This window comes from Colobus angolensis, unplaced genomic scaffold, assembly GCF_000951035.1.
Source record: "Colobus angolensis palliatus isolate OR3802 unplaced genomic scaffold, Cang.pa_1.0 Scaffold47, whole genome shotgun sequence".
Lineage (NCBI taxonomy): Eukaryota > Metazoa > Chordata > Mammalia > Primates > Cercopithecidae > Colobus > Colobus angolensis.
In genome coordinates this window covers 2399244-2417966 of record NW_012118154.1, presented here as the reverse complement: position 1 = coordinate 2417966, position 18723 = coordinate 2399244, and the positions used below count along the sequence as shown (strand labels likewise).

Genomic DNA, 18723 nt, shown 5'->3' with positions numbered 1-18723 from the left:
CAACCCCCGCCTCCCCGGTTTAAGTAATTCTCTGCCTCAGCCTCCCGAGTAGCTGGGATTACAGGCACGTGCCACCACACCCAGCTAATTTTTGTATTTTTAGTAGAGAGTCTCACTCTGTCTCCCAGTCCGGAGTGCAGTGGCACGATCTGGGCTCACTGCAACCCCCGCCTCCCAGGTTTAAGTGATTCTCCTGCCTCAACCTCCCAGATAGCTAGGATTACAGGTGCCCACCACCACGCCTGACTATTTGTATTTTTAGTAGAGACGGGGTTTCACCATGTTGGCCAGGCTGGTCTCGAACTCCTGACCTCAAGTGAACCCCCCACCTCAGCCTCCCTCGGTGCTGGGATTACAGGGGTGAGCCACCACGCCCGGCCCCACTGCTTCCTTTTTGAAGGGTCCTCAAAGCATTTGTTTATTAATTTGCCCCAGGACTTGCCTAGGAATTAACACCGAGCTACCTAGTTGGAATCAGCCACTTTGAAAAGCAAAGCGAAATTTGCTGTCTGCAGCTTTTTGGTTGTTCTTCTTTCTCCATAGCCTCTCAGAGCGGCTCCATCCTTGTGACTGTGGGTCCCCTTCAAGGTCCTAGGGCCGAATTCTGCCCGGTCTGGAGGCTGGCACCCACAGAGGGCACTCACGCTTGGACTCATAGAATCTCAGACTGCCTGACTCTTACCAGGGAATGTAGGCAAACCCCTCCTTTCGCGGTGGTTTGCAGAGCGTGTCTGAGGTCACCCTCTGAGTAGGGGGTTAGTTTCCCATCCGAGGACTCTATCCGTGTTCTATCTTCCCTGTAAGTCTGTGTGTGTCCTTCTCTCCGCCTGTGTGTGTCACGTGGGCTCACCTGGGGAGTTGGGGCTGTGGGCTGAGCCCCCGAGATGCTACTGAATGAGGCTATAGTTCTTCCCAGATGTCACCTAGCTATTGGGAGGAATCCCACATGGCAGCAAAATAGGAAAGCCTTTGACTTCCAAGCAGGGCCAGGGTGGACTTGACAGGACGTCCTCAGAGTGTAACATGTCTTTTTTTATTTTTTATTTATTTTTTGAGACGGAGTCTCGCTCTGTCGCCAGGCTAGAGTGCAGTGGCGTGATCTTAGCTCACTGCAACCTCCGCCTCCCAAGTTCAAACGATTCTTCTGCCTCAGCCTCCCGAGTAGCTGGGATTACAGGTGTGCGCCACCACGCCCAGCTAAGTCTTGTGTTTTTAGTAGAGATGGGGTTTCACCATGTTGGCCAGGCTGGTCTCGATCTCCTGACCTCATGATCCGCCCACCTTGGTCCCCCAAAAAGTACTGGGACTGCAGACGTGAGCCACAGGCCTGGCGAGTAATGTGTCTTTTTATTATTTATTTATTTATTTATTATTATTATTATTTTTGAGACAGAGTCTCGCTCTGTCGCCCAGGCTGGAGTGCAGCGGCACGATCCCGGCTCACTGCAACCTTCGCCTCTCAGGTTCATGCCATTCTCCTGCCTCAGCCTCCCGAATAGCTGGGACTACAGGCACCCGCCACCATGTCTGGTTAACTTTTTGTGTTTTTACCAGTGAGGGGGTTTTACTGTGTTAGCCAGGTTAGTCTCGATCTCCTGACCTCGTGATCCATGCATCTCGGCACCTTGGCCTCCCAAAGTGCTGGGATTACGGGCGTGAGCGACTGCGCCCGGCTAATGTGTCTTTTTAAATGGGGGAGGAGCTCAACTGAAAGGGCCTAACAGTCTGAGCAGTTCCTGCCCCTCATAGTAGCCTCTCCTTACTTTTTCACTCCCAAGAGTGCCCCTGAGGAGGCAGGGCTGAGGCGTGAAGGCATTAGTAAGAACAAAGAGACTGTCCCTTTTTTACTCCCTTCCTTCAGGATGATGAAGAGCCCTGGCCTGGTGACCTGGGCTGGTTTATGCAAAAAAAAAAAATTGTGTTTCTGCCTATGCATGAGCTTCCACTAGCTCATAGAGGATTAGATACCTTTGTAGCTACTTCTCAGCATGTGCCACATGATCTCAAGGTGGGCCGAGCTCTGCTCAGTTGACTCCAGGGGTGGCTGACGGGGGGGTAGGAGTGACTGCCAAGGATGGAGGAGGAGACTGTTTGGCTTTAGCCAGGGGGCCCCTCAGCATCCACCCCTGTGGACCCCAGAGGTTGGTAGCAAGAGAGAGGTAGACAGCCACGCTCTGCAGCCAAGCTGGGGTGATGCTTTGCTTGGGGTGCTGAGTGTGTGGGTGATGACCTTGGCTTTCGTCTCAAGAGCAGTGTGGCTCATTGGCAATTAGAGGGGATGATCGCAATTGGTACCTCACCAAGGCTGTGATTAAGCAAAAATAGGCTCCATTCTTCAGGCATGAAGAGCAGCCATGGTGAGCTGGGTGGACCACCTCTCCTGATGTGGGGCTAGCAGGGTACTAGGAGCTGGCACTGTGGTAGCTGGCCTGTCTCAAAGCCTGTCAAAAAACACTGTCACAAAAACAGCTGTGGGCTCACCCACCCCAAACCTGGGCACTGCAGGGACCCAGCCTGAATAGGGACGTGCAAACAGAAATTAACAGGAAGTGGGAAGAAACAGGCAGCGTAATGATGAGGTCCTGGGGTCCCCTGTATGTGGCTCTCCACCCCTTAGGACCCCCTGCCAGCTGCTTTTATCACCAGAGTCCCTGAGGAAGCCTCTGGGGGTGGAATTATAGAGCCCAGACCAGACTCTTCTAGAATCCCTAGAGGTTCCTACATACCAGTTCCCATGAGTGCTTTCATGAAATGTGCTTCTCAGTGGATGATGCTTCCCTGAACCTGATTTCTCCTGAGGGTGTAATGGCACAGAGATGTCTCACAGGCTGTGTGCATCCTGGGATCTTCCAAAAGGTTTTCACAAAAATGCCATCCTAGGCCCTGAAAGCTGATAAACTCTATTCTCAAGGGGCCTACAGTCTGATGGGGAAATAGACAAGTACGCCAGCACCAGCGCCGCATACTGTGGGATAACCATCTTTGCCTAGATAGATCAAAGATGGCTTTCTGGAGGTGACAGCAATTGAGCAGGGTTTTGCAGGACAAGTAGAAGTTTGCCAGTCTGCAAAGGGAGGAAGGGCTTGCAGGCAGAGGGCTCGCATAAGCAAAGGCAAGGACGAGTGAAAGAGTTATGTCTTATGGGTGACTCAGAGCCAATGGCCTCAATCATCATGGTAGGAATATCTGGCTTTGAGAAGAGCAGAGACCTGTGGGGAAGGTACAGGGAAGGTGGCCTACGGCTGCCCCTGCTTGTCTACAGGGGCCTCTGCTAAGACGAGGACGAGGGATGTGCCTTTCTGTGGGGAAGCTCTGGTCCTGCCAGTCACCTCTCAAGGGGCCAGAATCTGAATCTGGCAGGCTAGATCTCCCTTCCTCCATCTCCCCGAGCAAAGCATTCCTGGCTTTTGTGCATGGAAAGGAAGCAAGGCTCCGTCCCCAAACAGCGTAGGAGACTAGACTCTTCCCTCCTGCTAGGGAGGAGTGAGGGTTACTGAGGACAATCCTGCCCAGTCTCTGGCCCGTGGCTCCCATCCCCACGGAACCAGGCATGGCCTCAACATCGTTGGTGGCCAGGATGCAGCAGTCAGCCACCGATTTGATGCCCAGAGCATCACATGGGTCCCGAGGGAGCTGGCTCCAGACAGATCAAAGATGTAGGTGCTCCTTGGCTTTTGTAATGGGTGAGGGCGCAGGGTCCAGCCCCCACCTAACAGAGGGCATCGTGCCCAGGAGACAGCAGGACCCTCATGTCTTCCCTGCAATGTATTTATAGCCTTGCCATAGTAATTTGTGGCAATCACAGCATTTAATCCTGTAATCACACTGCAAACAGGCGCCCAGCCCAGCAAGGCCGAGGAGCCTGCCAGGGCTCAGGGAGGGACTTGGCACAAGGGAAGGCAAGTGTGGAGGCGGCAATGTCCCCAGCAGCCCATCTTGTCAGCTGTGGCCCTGGCTCTGTGCCCTGGATGTCCCCTGGATAATGATAAGAATAACAATAGCAGCTAACCCATGTGACACTTCCTGTGTTCCGCACCCTGCTCTGAGCCCTTTATGCATATACGAACCCATCTATCCTCACCACCCCCCCATGGGGTAGCTGCTTTCATTATCCCCATATTCCAGATGAAGACACTGAGACGCAGGTCACACAGCTGATAAAAGCCAAGATGTGAACTCAGGCGAACTCAGATGTGATCCAGGGTCCCTGGCTTTAACCACGCTCCTCCCAGCCCTAGAGCCAACCTCAGCCCTGCCGTCACTCCTGGTTCTTCTTGACTCACAGCCTGCCCCAGAGTCGCACACACCATGAAGCATGAGCCCTTTGTCTCAGCCACACTCAGACCCTCTCCCTCCTGGTGCTAGTCCATGTGGTGGAAAGGGGCCTGGCAGCGGCAGACCTGGGCTTTAACCTTGAAGGTGCGTGGGGCAGGTGACGTAGGTTGAGTCTCGGTTTGCTCATCTGTAAAATGGGGCTAATTACAAGACCATTCAGACTCAGAGAGAAATTGCGGGGACCAGACAGGATGAATCATGTAAAGCACAGAGCGCCCAGGACATAATAAGTGCTTAATAAAGCTGAGCCGTTACTGTTGTCTTGTGTTATCATCCTGTCCTGAGGGGAGAGCCTGCGTCTCCTCTAGCCAAGCCCAGGGCAACATCTTTAGTAAGTTAGAAATGAGGCAGGAGAGCTGAGCCAGTGGGAAGAACTAGGAAGTGCTGGGTACAGCCGGGCCCCAGGACGGGTTTTCCCTCCTCCTCCATTTAGGAAACGATTTCCTGTCTGTGTGGGCAGCAGCTCAGAGCTCATAAAGCAGTTACCCTTTGACTGGGATTGTGTCTGTGAGGACCGAGTATTTCAGAAATGCTCCTCCCTGCTGAGAAAAGCTTCTCATGTGCAGTTCCTTGTAGAGGTACCCTCCCCTGGGGCTGGTCGTGGTGAGGGGATGTTGACAGGGTGCCTAGCGTTGCCCGCAAAGCCCCCGGAAGTACCCTCCCCAGACGTGACTCCTAGAGGGGAGCAGCAGGCTCTGGTGGGGGTTCGGGGGGTGTGAAGAAGGCAAGGACCATCTTCATCTAGAACCTGCGACTTTAAGAGAGAGATGAGCCGGTTCCTCCTCCCTGAAGACAAACAGGTGGTTCAGCTTGGCTGTAGGTTTTAGCCACACACGGGAGGTAGCATCCATCTCACAGGAGAGGAAGGAGAGGAGCTGAAGGCAGCCTGGTGGCAGGAAGGAGTCCTCAGAGCGGCAGGTATCATTTGAGTGGGGCCTCGGGGGTGACCGTTGGATGCTTTGAAGTGTCTCCACCCTGGAGTCCAATGTCATGACTTTCACGGGCGTAGGTGTTAGATCAGGGGTTGACAAGCGTTTCTGGAAAGGGCTAGATAATAAATATTTTCAGCTTTGTAAGCTGTAAGGTGTCTGCTGTGACCACTCTGCTACTATGGCACAAAAGCCGCCTGCCATAGACAATCTGTAAATGAAGGAGCCTGAGTGTGTTCCAATAAAACTTTATTTTTACAAAAAACAGGCAGTGGGGCAGATTTGGTCCATGGCTGTGGTTTACTGAATTCTGTGTTAGGGAAATGAGAGCTCAGGGAGGGCTGGGAGCGAAGAAGGACTTCTTGAAGGAGGAGGTGTTGAGCCCAGGCTGCTGAGAGGAGCAAGGAGAGATTTCTGGGAAAGGCCAGCTTTACCCTGAAGCTCATGGGGGATGCCAAGAGTGTTTCAAGTGCTGACCTTACCTCTCTGGAGTCTACCTTCCCTAGAAAGTGGTCCCGTAATTCAAGGCTCTATTATCTCTCTGATAACTTCAAATATATATAAGAGAGACTTATTGGCCAGGTGCGGTGGCTCGTGCTTGTAATCACAGCACTTTGGGAGGCCGAGGCGGGCAGATCACTTGAGGTCAGGAGTTTGAGACCAGCCTGACCAACATGGAGAAACCCCATCTCTTCTAAAAATACAAAATTAGCCAAGTGTGGTGGTGCATGCCTGTAATCCCAGCTGCTCGGGAGGCTGAGGCAGGAGAATCACTTGAACCCAGGAGGCAGAGGTTGCAGTGACCTGAGATTGCACCATTGCACTCCAGCCTGGGCAACAAGAGTGAAACTCCATCCAAAAAAAAAAAAAAGAAGAAAAAGAAAAGAGACTTATTATGAGGGACTGGCTCTTGTGATGATGGAGGCTGAGAGGTTCCCTGATCTGCTGTCTGGAAGTTGGGAGGCCCAGGAAGGCCTGTGGTGTAGTTCCAGCCTAAGCCCAAAGGCCGGAGAACCAGGAGAGACGGTGGCACGAATCCCAGTTCAAGTCTCAAGGCCGGAGAAGCGGATGTGCTGATGTGTGAGGCAGGAGATGGAAGTCTGAGCTTGAGAAGAGTGAATCGTCCCTCCCTGCACCACTTTGTTCTATTCAGACCCTCACGGACTGCACGGTGCCCACCTGCCTTGGCAGGGCAGATCGCCTTCATTCACTGCTTCAAATGCCAACCTCTTCCCCAAACACCTCACAGATAGACCCAGAGAGCGTGTTTTACCAGCTTTCTGGGCACCTCTCAGCCCAGTCAAGAGAGGGTGCATACAATTTGCCATCACACCAGCAATTCAAGTTGTTCTCAGCGGGAGGCTTGGCTCAAATCGCCGTCCATAACTGGAAGCGGAGGTCCTCAGGCAGCACTCACCCTTGCTGCTGTCTGTGGTGAAGAAACGCAGCCTAGTTCCTTTCGAGGAAGCCCCTCCTTTCAGGAGCACTATCCGCGATGGCCTCACTCTGCCACCCTCCCTTTCCTTGTGAGGAGAAAGGGTTTCATGTTGTGTTGGTTTCAGAGGCAGGGGCTGGAAGGGGTGACTCTTCCTAGCTCCAGACTCTAACTAACTTGAGCTCACCTCTGATGGAAGCCAAGGCCTCACCTTTAGGGCCAGCTGGGCCCAGGGAGTGTCTGATAACCTGAGGATGCTGAGCTCTCCTTTCCCTCTGCAGGAGAACTGTACCGGGTTTCCTTGAGAAGACAGAGGTTCCCGGCCCAGGGAAGCATCGAGATCCACGAAGACAGCGAGGTGGGCTGGGTTTCAGAGGGTGTGTGGGCCCGCCTCGGAGGCCAGGATCTTAGGAAGAGCCCTTGGACAATAGGCGGCCTCGTTTTCTTCCAGCTCTTCATCTGACTTGCTGTGTGACCCCTGGGTGGGTCCGTGTCCTTCCCTGGGCTTTGGGTTCCCGTATGAACAGGAAGTGTCTCTTGGGACTCTTCCTGCCCTGCCATCCCTCCTGGCAGCCCGCGTCCTTCCCTCACTCTGAATGCCCCAGAGGTTCTGTCACACAGCGGGGTGTGTTAGAGCTGAGACTACTCCTCAGATTGCAGTTAAGACAGGCTGGACATAGTGCCTGCTTCTCTGGCCTCAGTCTCCCCGTGTGTGTGAGCATGTGCGTGTGTGTCCCTGTGTGTGTGTGTCCCTGTGTGCCTCCCCCTACCCCAGCCGCCTTTCTCTCTCTGTATCCCAACCGCCTTGGCTCTCAGGAAGGCTGCCCGCAGCGCTCCTGCAAGACGCATGTCCTCCTGCTGGTCCTGCATGGGGGAAACGTCCTGGACACGGGGGCCGGGGACCCGTCCTGCAAGGCAGCCGACATCCACACCTTCAGCTCCGTGCTGGAGAAGGTCACACGAGCCCACTTCCCTGCTGCCCTGGGCCACATCCTCATCAAGTTCGTCCCCTGTCCTGCCATCTGCTCTGAGGCTTTCTCGCTCGTCTCTCAGTGAGTCCATTTCTGCTTGTTTGGGCTGGTTGGGGTTAGTGGGGGGACTACGTGGAGGGGCTTCCCCCGCAACATGGACCCCATGGGCAGGTGGGTACCTGCAGGGACTCTCCAGGATGTCAGATCCTGATGAAACACAAGCATCCCTGGTGGAAAGTGTTGGGAAGAGTCCTCCGCCTGGGCCTGGGGGTGCTGGGGTCCTGTGAAATCTCAAGCCACTTCCTGTGTTCAACAAGCCTGCTCTGTTTGGCCCAGATAAAGACACTGAGTGTCGAGAGGTTGAGCAGTTTCCCCCAGGCTTGCCCAGCCCATGGAGACAGGAGTCAAACTCGGCCACCCAGTTGCAGCCAAGTAGGAATCTGAAAAACACAAATGGTGTTTTTCCTTTGCTCTCACACCGTAACAGTCAACACAGAAGACTTCCAGGGCCACATGTCAGGGGCTGTTTCCGTGTACACCAAGCAGTCAGTTCTGCTGTGGACAGCAGCTGAGTGCCCTGCAATTCAATTCCACCACTGTCTACCTGCAGATGGCATCAGATCCCATGGGGTGAGAGCTTGGTCCCACAAGACCGCCCCAAACTTCCGACACCAATACCGTGCCCCAGTTTGTTTTACCTGTGCTGCTGACAGCGCAGCTTCCAGCTGGGGTTCCCGCAACCCTGTCACTGGGTTCAGTTAATTGCTAGATGGACTCACAGAACTCAGGAAAATGCTGAATCACATTTCCTGGTTTCTTATAAAGGATACAGATGAAGAGAGGCATAAGGTGAGGTGTGGGAGAAGGGGCGTGGAGCTTTCCTAGATGTGTCGACCTCTAGAAACCTCCACACGTTCAGCTCTCCGGAAGCTCTCCTGTCCTTCTGTCTCTTGAATGGAGGTGTCATTGGCTAGGGGCATGATTGACAACGTAGATATGTGGTTGGACAAAAAGGGTCTGGCATTCAGACCGAGTGGGGAAACCCAGCAGGGCCTGTCTGCTCAGATTCTTCTTGGCCTCTCCATAGCATTCCATCCTCCTCAGTATGGGGCAGGACACCTTCTGAAACGAGGGTCTCATGACCTCAATCAGACAAGGGAGGTCAGCGAATTTCTTCACAGCCAGCTCCAAGACAGAAAGGTGGGGGAAAGTTCCTGCCTGGGGAGAGAATTAAAGGAGGGCAGGAGAATGTCAGAGAGAGAGAGAGAGAGAGAGATTGATTCTGTTTTCCAAGGCCTAAATACCCCAACATTATAACAACGGCTATGGGAGGCAGGAACTTTGGACAAAACCTATCTATCTATTCTCTCTCTCTCTATCATTATATTCTATTTATCTAGCTATTCATCCATCCATCCATGCATTCGCCCGTCCATCCATCCATCCCCATCAGTCTATCCATCCATCTATCCATCCATCCATTATCTGTATCTATCTATCTATCTATCTATCTATCTATCTATCTATCTATCTATCTACCTACCTCGTAACATCACAGTGCTGTGATGGAGGAGGAACAGAGTACTGTGGGCTCTCCGAGAAAGGCCAGAGAGGACTTCCTGGAGGAGTGACTTTTGGGTTTGCATACCATGGCTAAGTGTGTGGGCTCTCAGGCCGCATGGATTTGAATCCTGGCTGTGTGATCAGGGGAACGTGTTGAACCTCTCCTTATCTCAGTTTCCTAATCCATACAAGGAAGGTAGCCTCAGTAAATAACCTCTCAGGGTGGCTGTGAAGAGTCTGTGTGCTAATGTGTGTGAAGCACTCAACACAGTGTCCAAAACGTAGAAAGCAAATAGGGATGCCAGTCTTGGGGATGCCAGCCTTGGGGATGCCACCCTTAGGGATGTCGGCTGTGGGGATCCAGCCATGGGGATACTAGCCTCGAGGATACTAGCTATGGGGATGCCAAGCTTGGGGATACTAGCCATAGGGATGCCAGCCTTAGAGATCCAGCCATGGGGGTGCCAGCCTTGGGGATACTAGCTGTGTGGATCTAGCCATGGGGATGCCAGCCTTGGAGATGCGATGCTAGCCTCAGGGATACTAGCCATGCGGATGCCAGCCTTGGAGATGCTACCCATGGGGATGCCAGCCTCGGGGATGCTAGCTGCCACTCATGTCATCTTCCTCCTGGCTGGAAGAGGGGCTCTCTCTGCAGGTGGAGAGTGGGCTGGAGAGGGAGACTTCCAGCTCGCAGTAGGGAACCCAGCTGGTGGGGAGAAAGGAGGGAAGGATGTGTGCACAGAAGGGCTGGCTGAGCGCCGGGTAGCTTGCTCACTGGTGACGCTGGCATATCCTTGCCCACTATGGGCCCTGGTACCTGTGGGGGACAAACTGAGGGGACCTCCAGGGTATGGGGCCTCTGAGATCTCCACCCACGGCTCCAGGCCCTGAGGACTGCAGTGCTCCCCGTCTACCTGTCCTGTTGAACTAGCTAAAGGTAGGTGCCTGGGGCCGGGTGGATACCTGGATTCTCAGCAGTCATATGTGTAAAAAATGACCCAAATGCCTGCAGGGCCCAAATCCTGTAGGTATTTGGCAGATCGCTGGGGCTGGCAGCTGGGAACTTTCAGTCGGGGGCAGGAGGGAGGCCTCTGCACCTCCATTCTGTCTCTCCCCCTCACAGGACCCTGCCAGAGACTTGGGGCCGCTGCAGAGCCCAGCCCTCAGGCAGGGCCCTCATACCCTGGCGCTCCGGAGCTGGGGAAGGTGGGAAGAGGTCCCTAGCAGGGTGCCAGGTGTGTGGGGCACACCGCACCCCCCGATTCCTCAGGAGAATGGGAACCACTGTTCTCAGCCAGATGTGGTTCTGAGGAGGGCTCGGTGCAGGGAGGGCCAAAGTCCCCTGCCCTGGAGCTTCCAGCTGGTCAGGAGAGAGCATGGGCAAGCCCCTTCCCTTCCCCATCAGGAGAGAGCATGGGCAAGCCCCTTCCCTTCCCTGGGCCTTCCTTTCCCCCTCTGGATAGGGGGAAAGTCAGAGACTCTGATTTATCTGCATTCCTTGGACACCACCAGGAGTTGCGGGCAGATCTCCATCAGAGTTGGAAGGAAGGAAGGAGATTAGGTCCGTAATTCCACAACCTGGCTAATTGCCCAAACCCCTGGTGTGATTCTTGTTAAACTGCGAGATGTCCAGGCCTCCCCCCGGGCAGTGGCTGATTCAGGAGGGAGGGGCCCCGGAATCTGCATCTCTGACACCTGCTCACTGCCTAGCTGGTGGCATAGCGTGTTCCCTTGTCACTCTGCCAGTCCAGGACTTCACTGTGCAAGTTCATCATCCATCTCAGGAACCCCTCTACCTGTCCCCAGGACATCTGACCTCCAGAGCTGGGTCACCTCTATCTCCAGGAAGACGGATGGCCCAGCCATTCGCGGGGCCGGCAGGAGGGAGCTTAGTTCTCCCCCAGGCAGCTCCTTGCCAGGGCCATTCATCACCCCGTAATCACGGCTGGGAGGGAGCTCTTTCTCAGCTAATTAAAATCTCTCCGCTGCAATCGAGGCCTGTTTCCTCTAATTTGTGTTCTTTGGAGATGAAGAATGGCTGACAGGGCCAACCTTGTACACCACGAGGACTCTGCCACCTGCTGAGAGTGCTCGAGCCCTGTCACCTGCCCCAGATTCTGTCGAGTGCCAGTGGGATCTGCATTGAGCTCCATCAGCCTGAGCTTGGGCTAAGGGGGAAGGGCAGGCTCTGGACAGGGGTGGAGAGTTCTCAGCCTCCCGCTATGGTCCTTCCTAACCAGGCAGGTCCAACAGTGCACCTGGGTCGGAAGCCCCAGGGAACAGAAGCAGAGGTTGGGGCAGAGGCAGGGGCAGGTGACTCGGAGGCACTGGTCTCAAGTGAGTCTGAGCTGCCCAGCGAGGGAGGCATTTCCTAGGGGGACAGTAGGGAGTTGAGGGCACCAATGCAAAGTCTGGACAATCTGCTGACTGGACACTGTTGGGCAGGCTCTCGGCCCCCTCTGGGGTCACAGAACTTTCCGCAAAGCTGATGAAAGCGCTGATCTTCTCCCAGTGACACAATGAACACATCATGTCTGTGGCCGTGTGCCCAGCTCCAAGCTGTGGCCAACATGTGAACCCCAAGCCTGGCAGGCCCTGTCTCTTCCTTTCCCAGCTTCTTCAAAGCCTTCCATGAGGCCTAGTTCAAGCCCCACCTCCTCCAGGAAGTCTGCCATGATGATATGTTCCACACTAGCTGACTCCTCAGCTGACTTCTTCCTCTATGATTGGGGTGTCCTGTGGGGCCATGCAGAAGAGGGCAACAGAGACCACCGTCACAGGGACCCCAGGACCCACACCCACGGCCAACACAGGAAGGACACACAGGGAGCCAGTGTAGGCTTGAATCCTCTTCCCCTCTCCACCCCACACTACCCGTGTTCTGTGTCACCAGGCGCCTGCCTGGGTCTTCCTGAAGGGTCCCGAGAGCCCAATTCCAGGCCAGTATGTGCTCTCTTCTGCCTGATTCTCAGCCCCAAACCTGCCAACCTGCCCGATCCTGGCTGGGCTCACCTTGGGCCCCCTGTCTGCAGCCTGAACCCCTACAGCCACGATGAGGGCTGCCTCAGCAGCAGCCAGGACCACGTCCCTCTGGCCGCCCTTCCCCTGTTGGCCATCTCCTCCCCGCAGTACCAGGACGCTGTCGCCACTGTCATCCAGCGAGCCAACCAGGTCTACAGAGAGTTCCTGAAGTCCTCCGATGGGATCGGCTTCAGTGGGCAGGTAGGACAGCCCACCCTCCCCTCCTCTCCCCTCCCCCGTTCCGGCTCCTGCCTGGGAGAGAGGCTGGAATCTACTGAAAGGACCAAGGCCAGGCTGTTCTCGAATCAGCCTCTGAGCTCAAAGTTGGCTTTTGAGATCTCTGAGTTGGCCCTCATTTTACAGATGGAAAAACGGAGGCCGACGGTCTGAGTTCTGATTCTGAGCCCATGCTGCTCTCCAGCCCGAGTCTGACCCCTGAGAGTAGTAGCCTACTCCCCGTCCCTGGGCTGACCTGGGCTGACGTCAACCCTGACCCCCCAGTCTGCACACTGTTTCGCAACTGGGCTCTCTCAATGCCTCCCAAGAACGAGTTCTCATTCTCCTGTGAGGAGGCAGCACTGCTTTGGCCGGGTGTGGGGGTGAAGGGTCAGCAGTGGGCAGGCCTGCAGTCCCAGCTGCATCTCTTCCAGGTATGTCTCATCGGGGACTGTGTGGGCGGCCTCCTGGCCTTCGATGCCATCTGCTACAGTGCGGGGCCCTCAGGGGACAGCCCTGCCAGCAGCAGCCGGAAGGGGAGCATCAGCAGCACGCAGGTACGGCTGGGGGCAGGACTGCGGGAGGGCTGTGCCCACAGGAGCAGGGCCCGCCCCTCGGGGAGACAGTGCTGGTTCTTCACGTTGGCACCATGACATCCAGGTTACAAAGAAGTGTATCATAATCTGGCCGGGCGCAGTGGCTCATGCCTGTAATCCCAGCACTTTGGGAGGCCGAGTTGGGCAGATCACTTGAGGTCAGGAGTTTGAGACTAGCCTGGCCAACATGGTGAAATCTCATCTCTACTAAAAACAAAAATTAGCCGGGTGTGGTGGTGCGTGCCTGTAATCCCAGCTACTCGGGAGGCTGAGGCACGAGAATCACTTAAACCCAGGAGGTGGAGTTTGCAGTGAGCCTAGATCGTACCACTGTACTCCAGCCTGTGTGACAGAGGGAGACTCTGTTTCAAAAAAGAAAAAAAAAAAAAAGAAGAAGTGTATTCCTAATCCTACAAGAGTAGCAGGGGATTATTATGACAGGTGTGGAAACTGAGGCCCAGAGAGCTGGATTTGGCTCCTTCGACAGCCGTCCGGCGTCCCAGCGGGAATGTCAGTCCCTGTGGATGCGGGAGAGAGCCTGTGCCTAAAATCCTACCATGATTATGATGTGGCTTCCTGTGTCTTTTAGAAGAAGGGTAGCCCCTCACATCTAAGGATGAAGGGGTTGGTTTGTGCTTGAGGGGAGGAGACAGGGCCCCAGAGTCTCCCGTGACAACAGTCCTTTTCTCTTCTGTCCCCTGTTCGGTCCCAAAGGACACCCCAGTTGCGGTGGAGGAAGATTGCAGCCTGGCCAGCAGCAAGCGTCTCAGCAAAAGCAACATTGACATCTCCAGTGGGTTGGAGGATGAGGAGCCCAAGAGGCCGTTGCCACGGAAACAGAGCGACTCCTCCACCTATGACTGCGAGGCCATCACCCAGCATCATGCCTTCCTCTCAAGGTAGCCCCTCCCTGTCCCCTGCTTGCTTTCTGTCAAAGCACCCAGAAGCAAGAAGACCTTGGCTCAGAGTCAACTGGGAGGGCTGGGACCAGTCATATGTCCCAGGCCCTTCCGTGGGGGCCCATAGATAAGCATTGAAATGCTGGGACCGAGGCCACTTGCTGTCGGCCCTGCACTGAGGGACCGAGGCCACTGGTCGTCGGCCCTGCACTGAGGGACCGAGGCCACTCGCCGTCGGCCCTGCACTGAGACTCTGGAACCTGGTCCCTGTCCCTGCCTTGCTCGGACTTGCAGAGAGACTGGGAACAGTCGTCTTTTTCTGAGCCTCGGCTTTTCTTCTACAAAAAGATAAATGCTGCCCAGCCTACTTCACTGCATGGTTTTAAGAAGCTGGTGGAATAACTGCTGTGACTATGTTTTGTGAGTCACCCCAGGTGTGCATTGTTATTTCTCCCAGGGAAAGAGAAGGTCAAGTAGGGGTCACGCAGCCAGTAACGCAAGAGCTGGAATCATCATTCTGGTCTCCCGATCCCAAGTTCAGTGCTTTCTAATCCAACACACTTTTGTTTGTGGGCCAGGCAGGTTCCTCTACAGAACTGTCTACCCTTTAACTTTCTAGAAGAGACATGTTCATCAACATGGGCTAAACACATGATCTGCACATTAATTCAGCTTGCAGATTAATTGAACTTGGACCCCAATTGGAAGGAATGCCTCTGTGCTTTTCCTTTGTGCCTCAGCTCTCTTCTTCCTTTCTTTCTCCTTCCTCCTTACCCAAGTGGTATCTTGAGGTCATTACAACATTTGGAAAATATATCATCTCGCCACCCAGAGGGAGCCACCGTCTCACTGTTAACATTGAGACTATTTCCTTCTACATGCTTTTAAGACAACTTTACTTAAAACAAACAAACAAACAAACAAACAAAAACCTTTACATTGTGATCTTTTCCTGATATAATTAAAAATACTTGATAAATATTCTTAATGGCAATATAATATCGAGTGAATGGAGATCAGTTTACTTAATCCCTATAATTAGGCATTTTGGCTATTTCCAATCCCTTAGCAGTATAAATAGCCCTACAGTGAACATCTTTGTGCATAAACATGAACGTGTATACGAGGGTGATTATATTTGGATGGACTCCTGGAGGAAGAATTACTAGGTCAAAGGCTCTGCCCATGTAAATCTCTGAATGTTTAAAGCCCTGCTGACAGATGATCCTTCAGGAAAGCAGCTACCTTCTAGAGAGGCTTGCAAGGTGAAAAACATCTCAACATTCCTGGTTCATCCTTGAAAAATCCTTTAGGAGAGCCCCCAATTTGGAGAGTGACGAGAAGTTGGGGGCTTCCAGGAGCTGGTCTGACACAGCCAGTTTTCCCCTCTGGTGTAGGGACAGATGGCGGTTTCTTTGGCAATTAAGTAGTTGGCGTGTGTTTAGGGACCACGCTGTACATGAAATATGTATTGTTAAACATCAGAGTCATCGTCTCACTGTGAGATGCTCACACTGCGAGAGGCAGGAGGGAGCGTGGGGACTGAGGATTCAACTTGGCCGACTCGCTCACTCCCGAGGGTAGGGCACTTGTCCACATGGTTTCAGTAGCTCCTTCTAAAGTTTGTTCTCCTCTAACTCAAGTAGTTTCATTGCTTTGCATTCAGTTAATCAATTCACTTTAAGCTGTAGCTAACGCTGGCTGGAAGGTAAGGAAGGCGCCCAGGTTTCCTTCTGATTCTCAGCGCCCTACTCTGGGTCTGTGGCTGAATGTAACTTGGATTCTTCCCGTGGCAACGGGCACCTGGGTTGGAAATGGTTGGAATTCTGTGTGTCTCACGTTTTTCTCCTTAAGCTCTGCTTCAGCTGTGGGCTGGGGCTGGGGGTGGGGAGACCAAGCTGTTTGCATCTGTGTCTGCGGGTTGCCTGGAACGGGAGTTAGGATGAAAGCCCTGATCCCAGCAGAACAGAACTGACGTTAGCCAGCTGGGTGTTGGGCAGGCTGGGCTTGTCTGATACCCAGTGCAGGAATCCTCAGCGTGGCCGTCACAAAGCCAGCGTGATGAGGCAGGCCTGCCCGTGTGTAGGATGCTTGGGCGCCCCAGGGGCTCATCCTGTTTTTGTAAGTAACATTTTATTGGATCCAAGCCATGCATGTTTAATCACTGTCCATGGGCGCTTTCGTGCTGCAACGGCAGAGTTAACTAGATGCAATGGAGACCACACGGTTCACGAAGTCTGACTTACTGACTCTCTGGCCCTTTGCAGAAAAAGTTTGTTGATTCCTTTTCTAGTCAAATATCAGCCAGGCCTTGGTGGCCAGTGCTGGCTGTAGGTGGTGTGCAGTAGGTGGACTCTCAGCCCCGTCCCAGAAATGGAGGGTTGGGCACTCTGTGCTTAGAATTCAGGCTGTGCTGCTGAGTGAACACTCCCACATTCTCGGCCCTTCCCTGACCTGCCCTGCCCTGCATCCTCCTCCCTCCACAGCATCCACTCCAGCGTGCTAAAGGATGAGTCTGAGACCCCGGCGGCGGCGGGGCCACAGCTCCCCGAGGTCAGCCTGGGCCGCTTTGACTTCGATGTGTCCGACTTCTTCCTCTTTGGCTCGCCCCTGGGCCTGGTCCTGGCCATGCGGAGGACGGTGCTGCCTGGGCTGGACGGTAGGGATGGTGTGGGCGGGGGCCTGAGGTGCCCGTGTGTCACTAGGGCCACCGTGTCAGGGCCTCAGAGTGAGGGGAGTGGAGTCGGGGATGGGGACAGGAGGGTCACAGAGTTGGGATAGGTGGAAAGAGAGGAGAGAGCGTGGAGGGAGAGAGGAGCAGCTTCCCTCCCGACACAGGACCACAGGACGAAGGTGAGGCAGCTTCAGATGGATTTCACTCTCCATATCAACTGCCCCTGGCTCTTTGTGGCCCCATTGTCTGGTGGTCATACCCTGTGGGGAAGAGAAGACAGAATATTCACCCTCTTGCCTCCCACCCTCTCCTTCTCCTGTACTGAGGCAGACACGACTGCCAGGTTGGTCTTACCACCCACCCCCGCATAGCCCCAAGCTCACCTCAAGTGCCTTTGCTCTACGCAATACCTGCAAACTTTTTTTTTTTTTTTGAGACGGAGTCTCACTCTGTCACCCAGGCTGGAATGCAGTGGCGTGATCTCAGCTCACTGCAACCTCTGCCTCCAGGGTTAAAGCAATTTTCCTGCCTCAGCCTCCCGAGTAGCTGGGATTACAGGCGCCCACCATGACGCCTGGCTAATTTTTGCATTTTTGGTAGAGACGGAGTTTCACCATGTTGGCCAGGCTGGTCTCGAACTCCTGACCTCAAGTGATCCGCCCGCCTCGGCCTCCCAAATTGCTGGGATTACAGGCGTGAGCCACTGAGCCCGGCTAAGCTAATATCTGCAACCTTGAATGCCTTTTCCTGCTCCTCTACAAAGGTACACACCAGGTGACTGGCACCAGCAGGCATGGGGGTGGGGACGGTGGCCGTGACTCTTAAGGACTGAAGCACAGACCGTCTGAGGCTGCAGGGCACCTTGGGTATCCACAGATCCATGCTTTTGGCCAGAGTTTACTGATGAACTACGATACGGAACAGATAAAGTGGGAAGGGTTCAGGCAGAAATGGAGGCGAGGAGGCAGAACTCCATGGCTGCCCTCAATGTCACTAGTGAACCCTAGGGCTCCCTGGATGCTGAAAGGTCCAGTCCCTGTTCTAGAAGGACAGGCAGGCCCGCCGATGCGGTGGAGGCCTCAGTGGAGACACCTGCTGGTCAGCGAGAGACGTGTTCCACCAACTCTGGCAAACCTGGAACTCTCTAGCAGGCCTGGGAACTGAGTGTTTATAGCCCTGAGGCCTGTGGAAGGGGCAGCTGACCTGCCTGAAGGACCCTGGGTTGGCCTCCTAGGTCAGGCGGTAACTGAGTGAAAACCGGAAGAATCTAAAGGAGTTGCCCCATGGAAATGGTGGAGGGAAGGCCCACAAGGAGAAGGGATGGTTTGAGCAGAGGCACAGAGAAAGGAAAGCTGCAAGCTTGATTGAGGAAGGGCAGCCATGCACCACGGCTGCAGTGCTGAGTGCCTAACACTGCACTCCTGGGTGGGGAGACAAACTGAACGTAATGGCTTTGTTCCCATGGGGAGCAGGGAGCCCGGGGAGGCTCTTGAGAGGGGAGTCGGCTACTCCAGGCTACACTCCAGGGAGCCTCCTAGGGCCCAGGGAGCAGGTACTAGAAAGGGGCTTCCCTCTGTCTTCCCACTCACCCCAGGCTTCCAGGTGCGTCCTGCCTGCAGCCAGGTCTACAGCTTCTTCCATTGCGCAGACCCCTCTGCCTCACGGCTTGAGCCACTGCTGGAGCCTAAGTTCCACCTGGTGCCGCCTGTCAGCGTGCCTCGCTACCAGAGGTTCCCACTGGGCGATGGGCAGTCCCTCCTCCTCGGTAGGTTCTTGGGGGTGGGAGAGAGTGTGCTGAGCTGGAGGTGGGGCCCCAGCCCGTTCAGCCCCTCCAAGCTCTCAGCGAGCTCACCTGAGCAGGGGCTGTGCGAACAGAAGGTTAGCTGACTCCCCTATCTTCAGAGTCGCCCACCTGTGCTAAGCACCTGCTCCGTCTGAGGCATATTGGGGCTCAGAGACCCAGGCTCTGTCCCCCAACAGGCTCCCGGACGCACTCCTGTGGCCAGGGCTGGTGTAACACTTGAGCTTTCAGACCTGATGGCAGGTCCAGGGATCCGTGCTCCAAGCTATTTGTGAGTGCC

General features: G+C 54.6%; 1 protein-coding gene across 1 annotated transcript in view; it reads left to right on the top strand.

Moving 5' to 3' along the window:
- The window catches only part of PITPNM3 (PITPNM family member 3), a 97195-nt gene that overhangs the window by 60054 nt on the left and 18418 nt on the right, over positions 1-18723 (top strand). Inside the window, exons 7-13 of the mRNA XM_011958627.1 lie at positions 6981-7057; positions 7516-7751; positions 12269-12458; positions 12908-13030; positions 13784-13968; positions 16455-16627; positions 18237-18407. Coding sequence (XP_011814017.1) covers positions 6981-7057; positions 7516-7751; positions 12269-12458; positions 12908-13030; positions 13784-13968; positions 16455-16627; positions 18237-18407 — 1155 coding nt within the window. The remainder of the gene's footprint in view (positions 1-6980; positions 7058-7515; positions 7752-12268; positions 12459-12907; positions 13031-13783; positions 13969-16454; positions 16628-18236; positions 18408-18723) is intronic.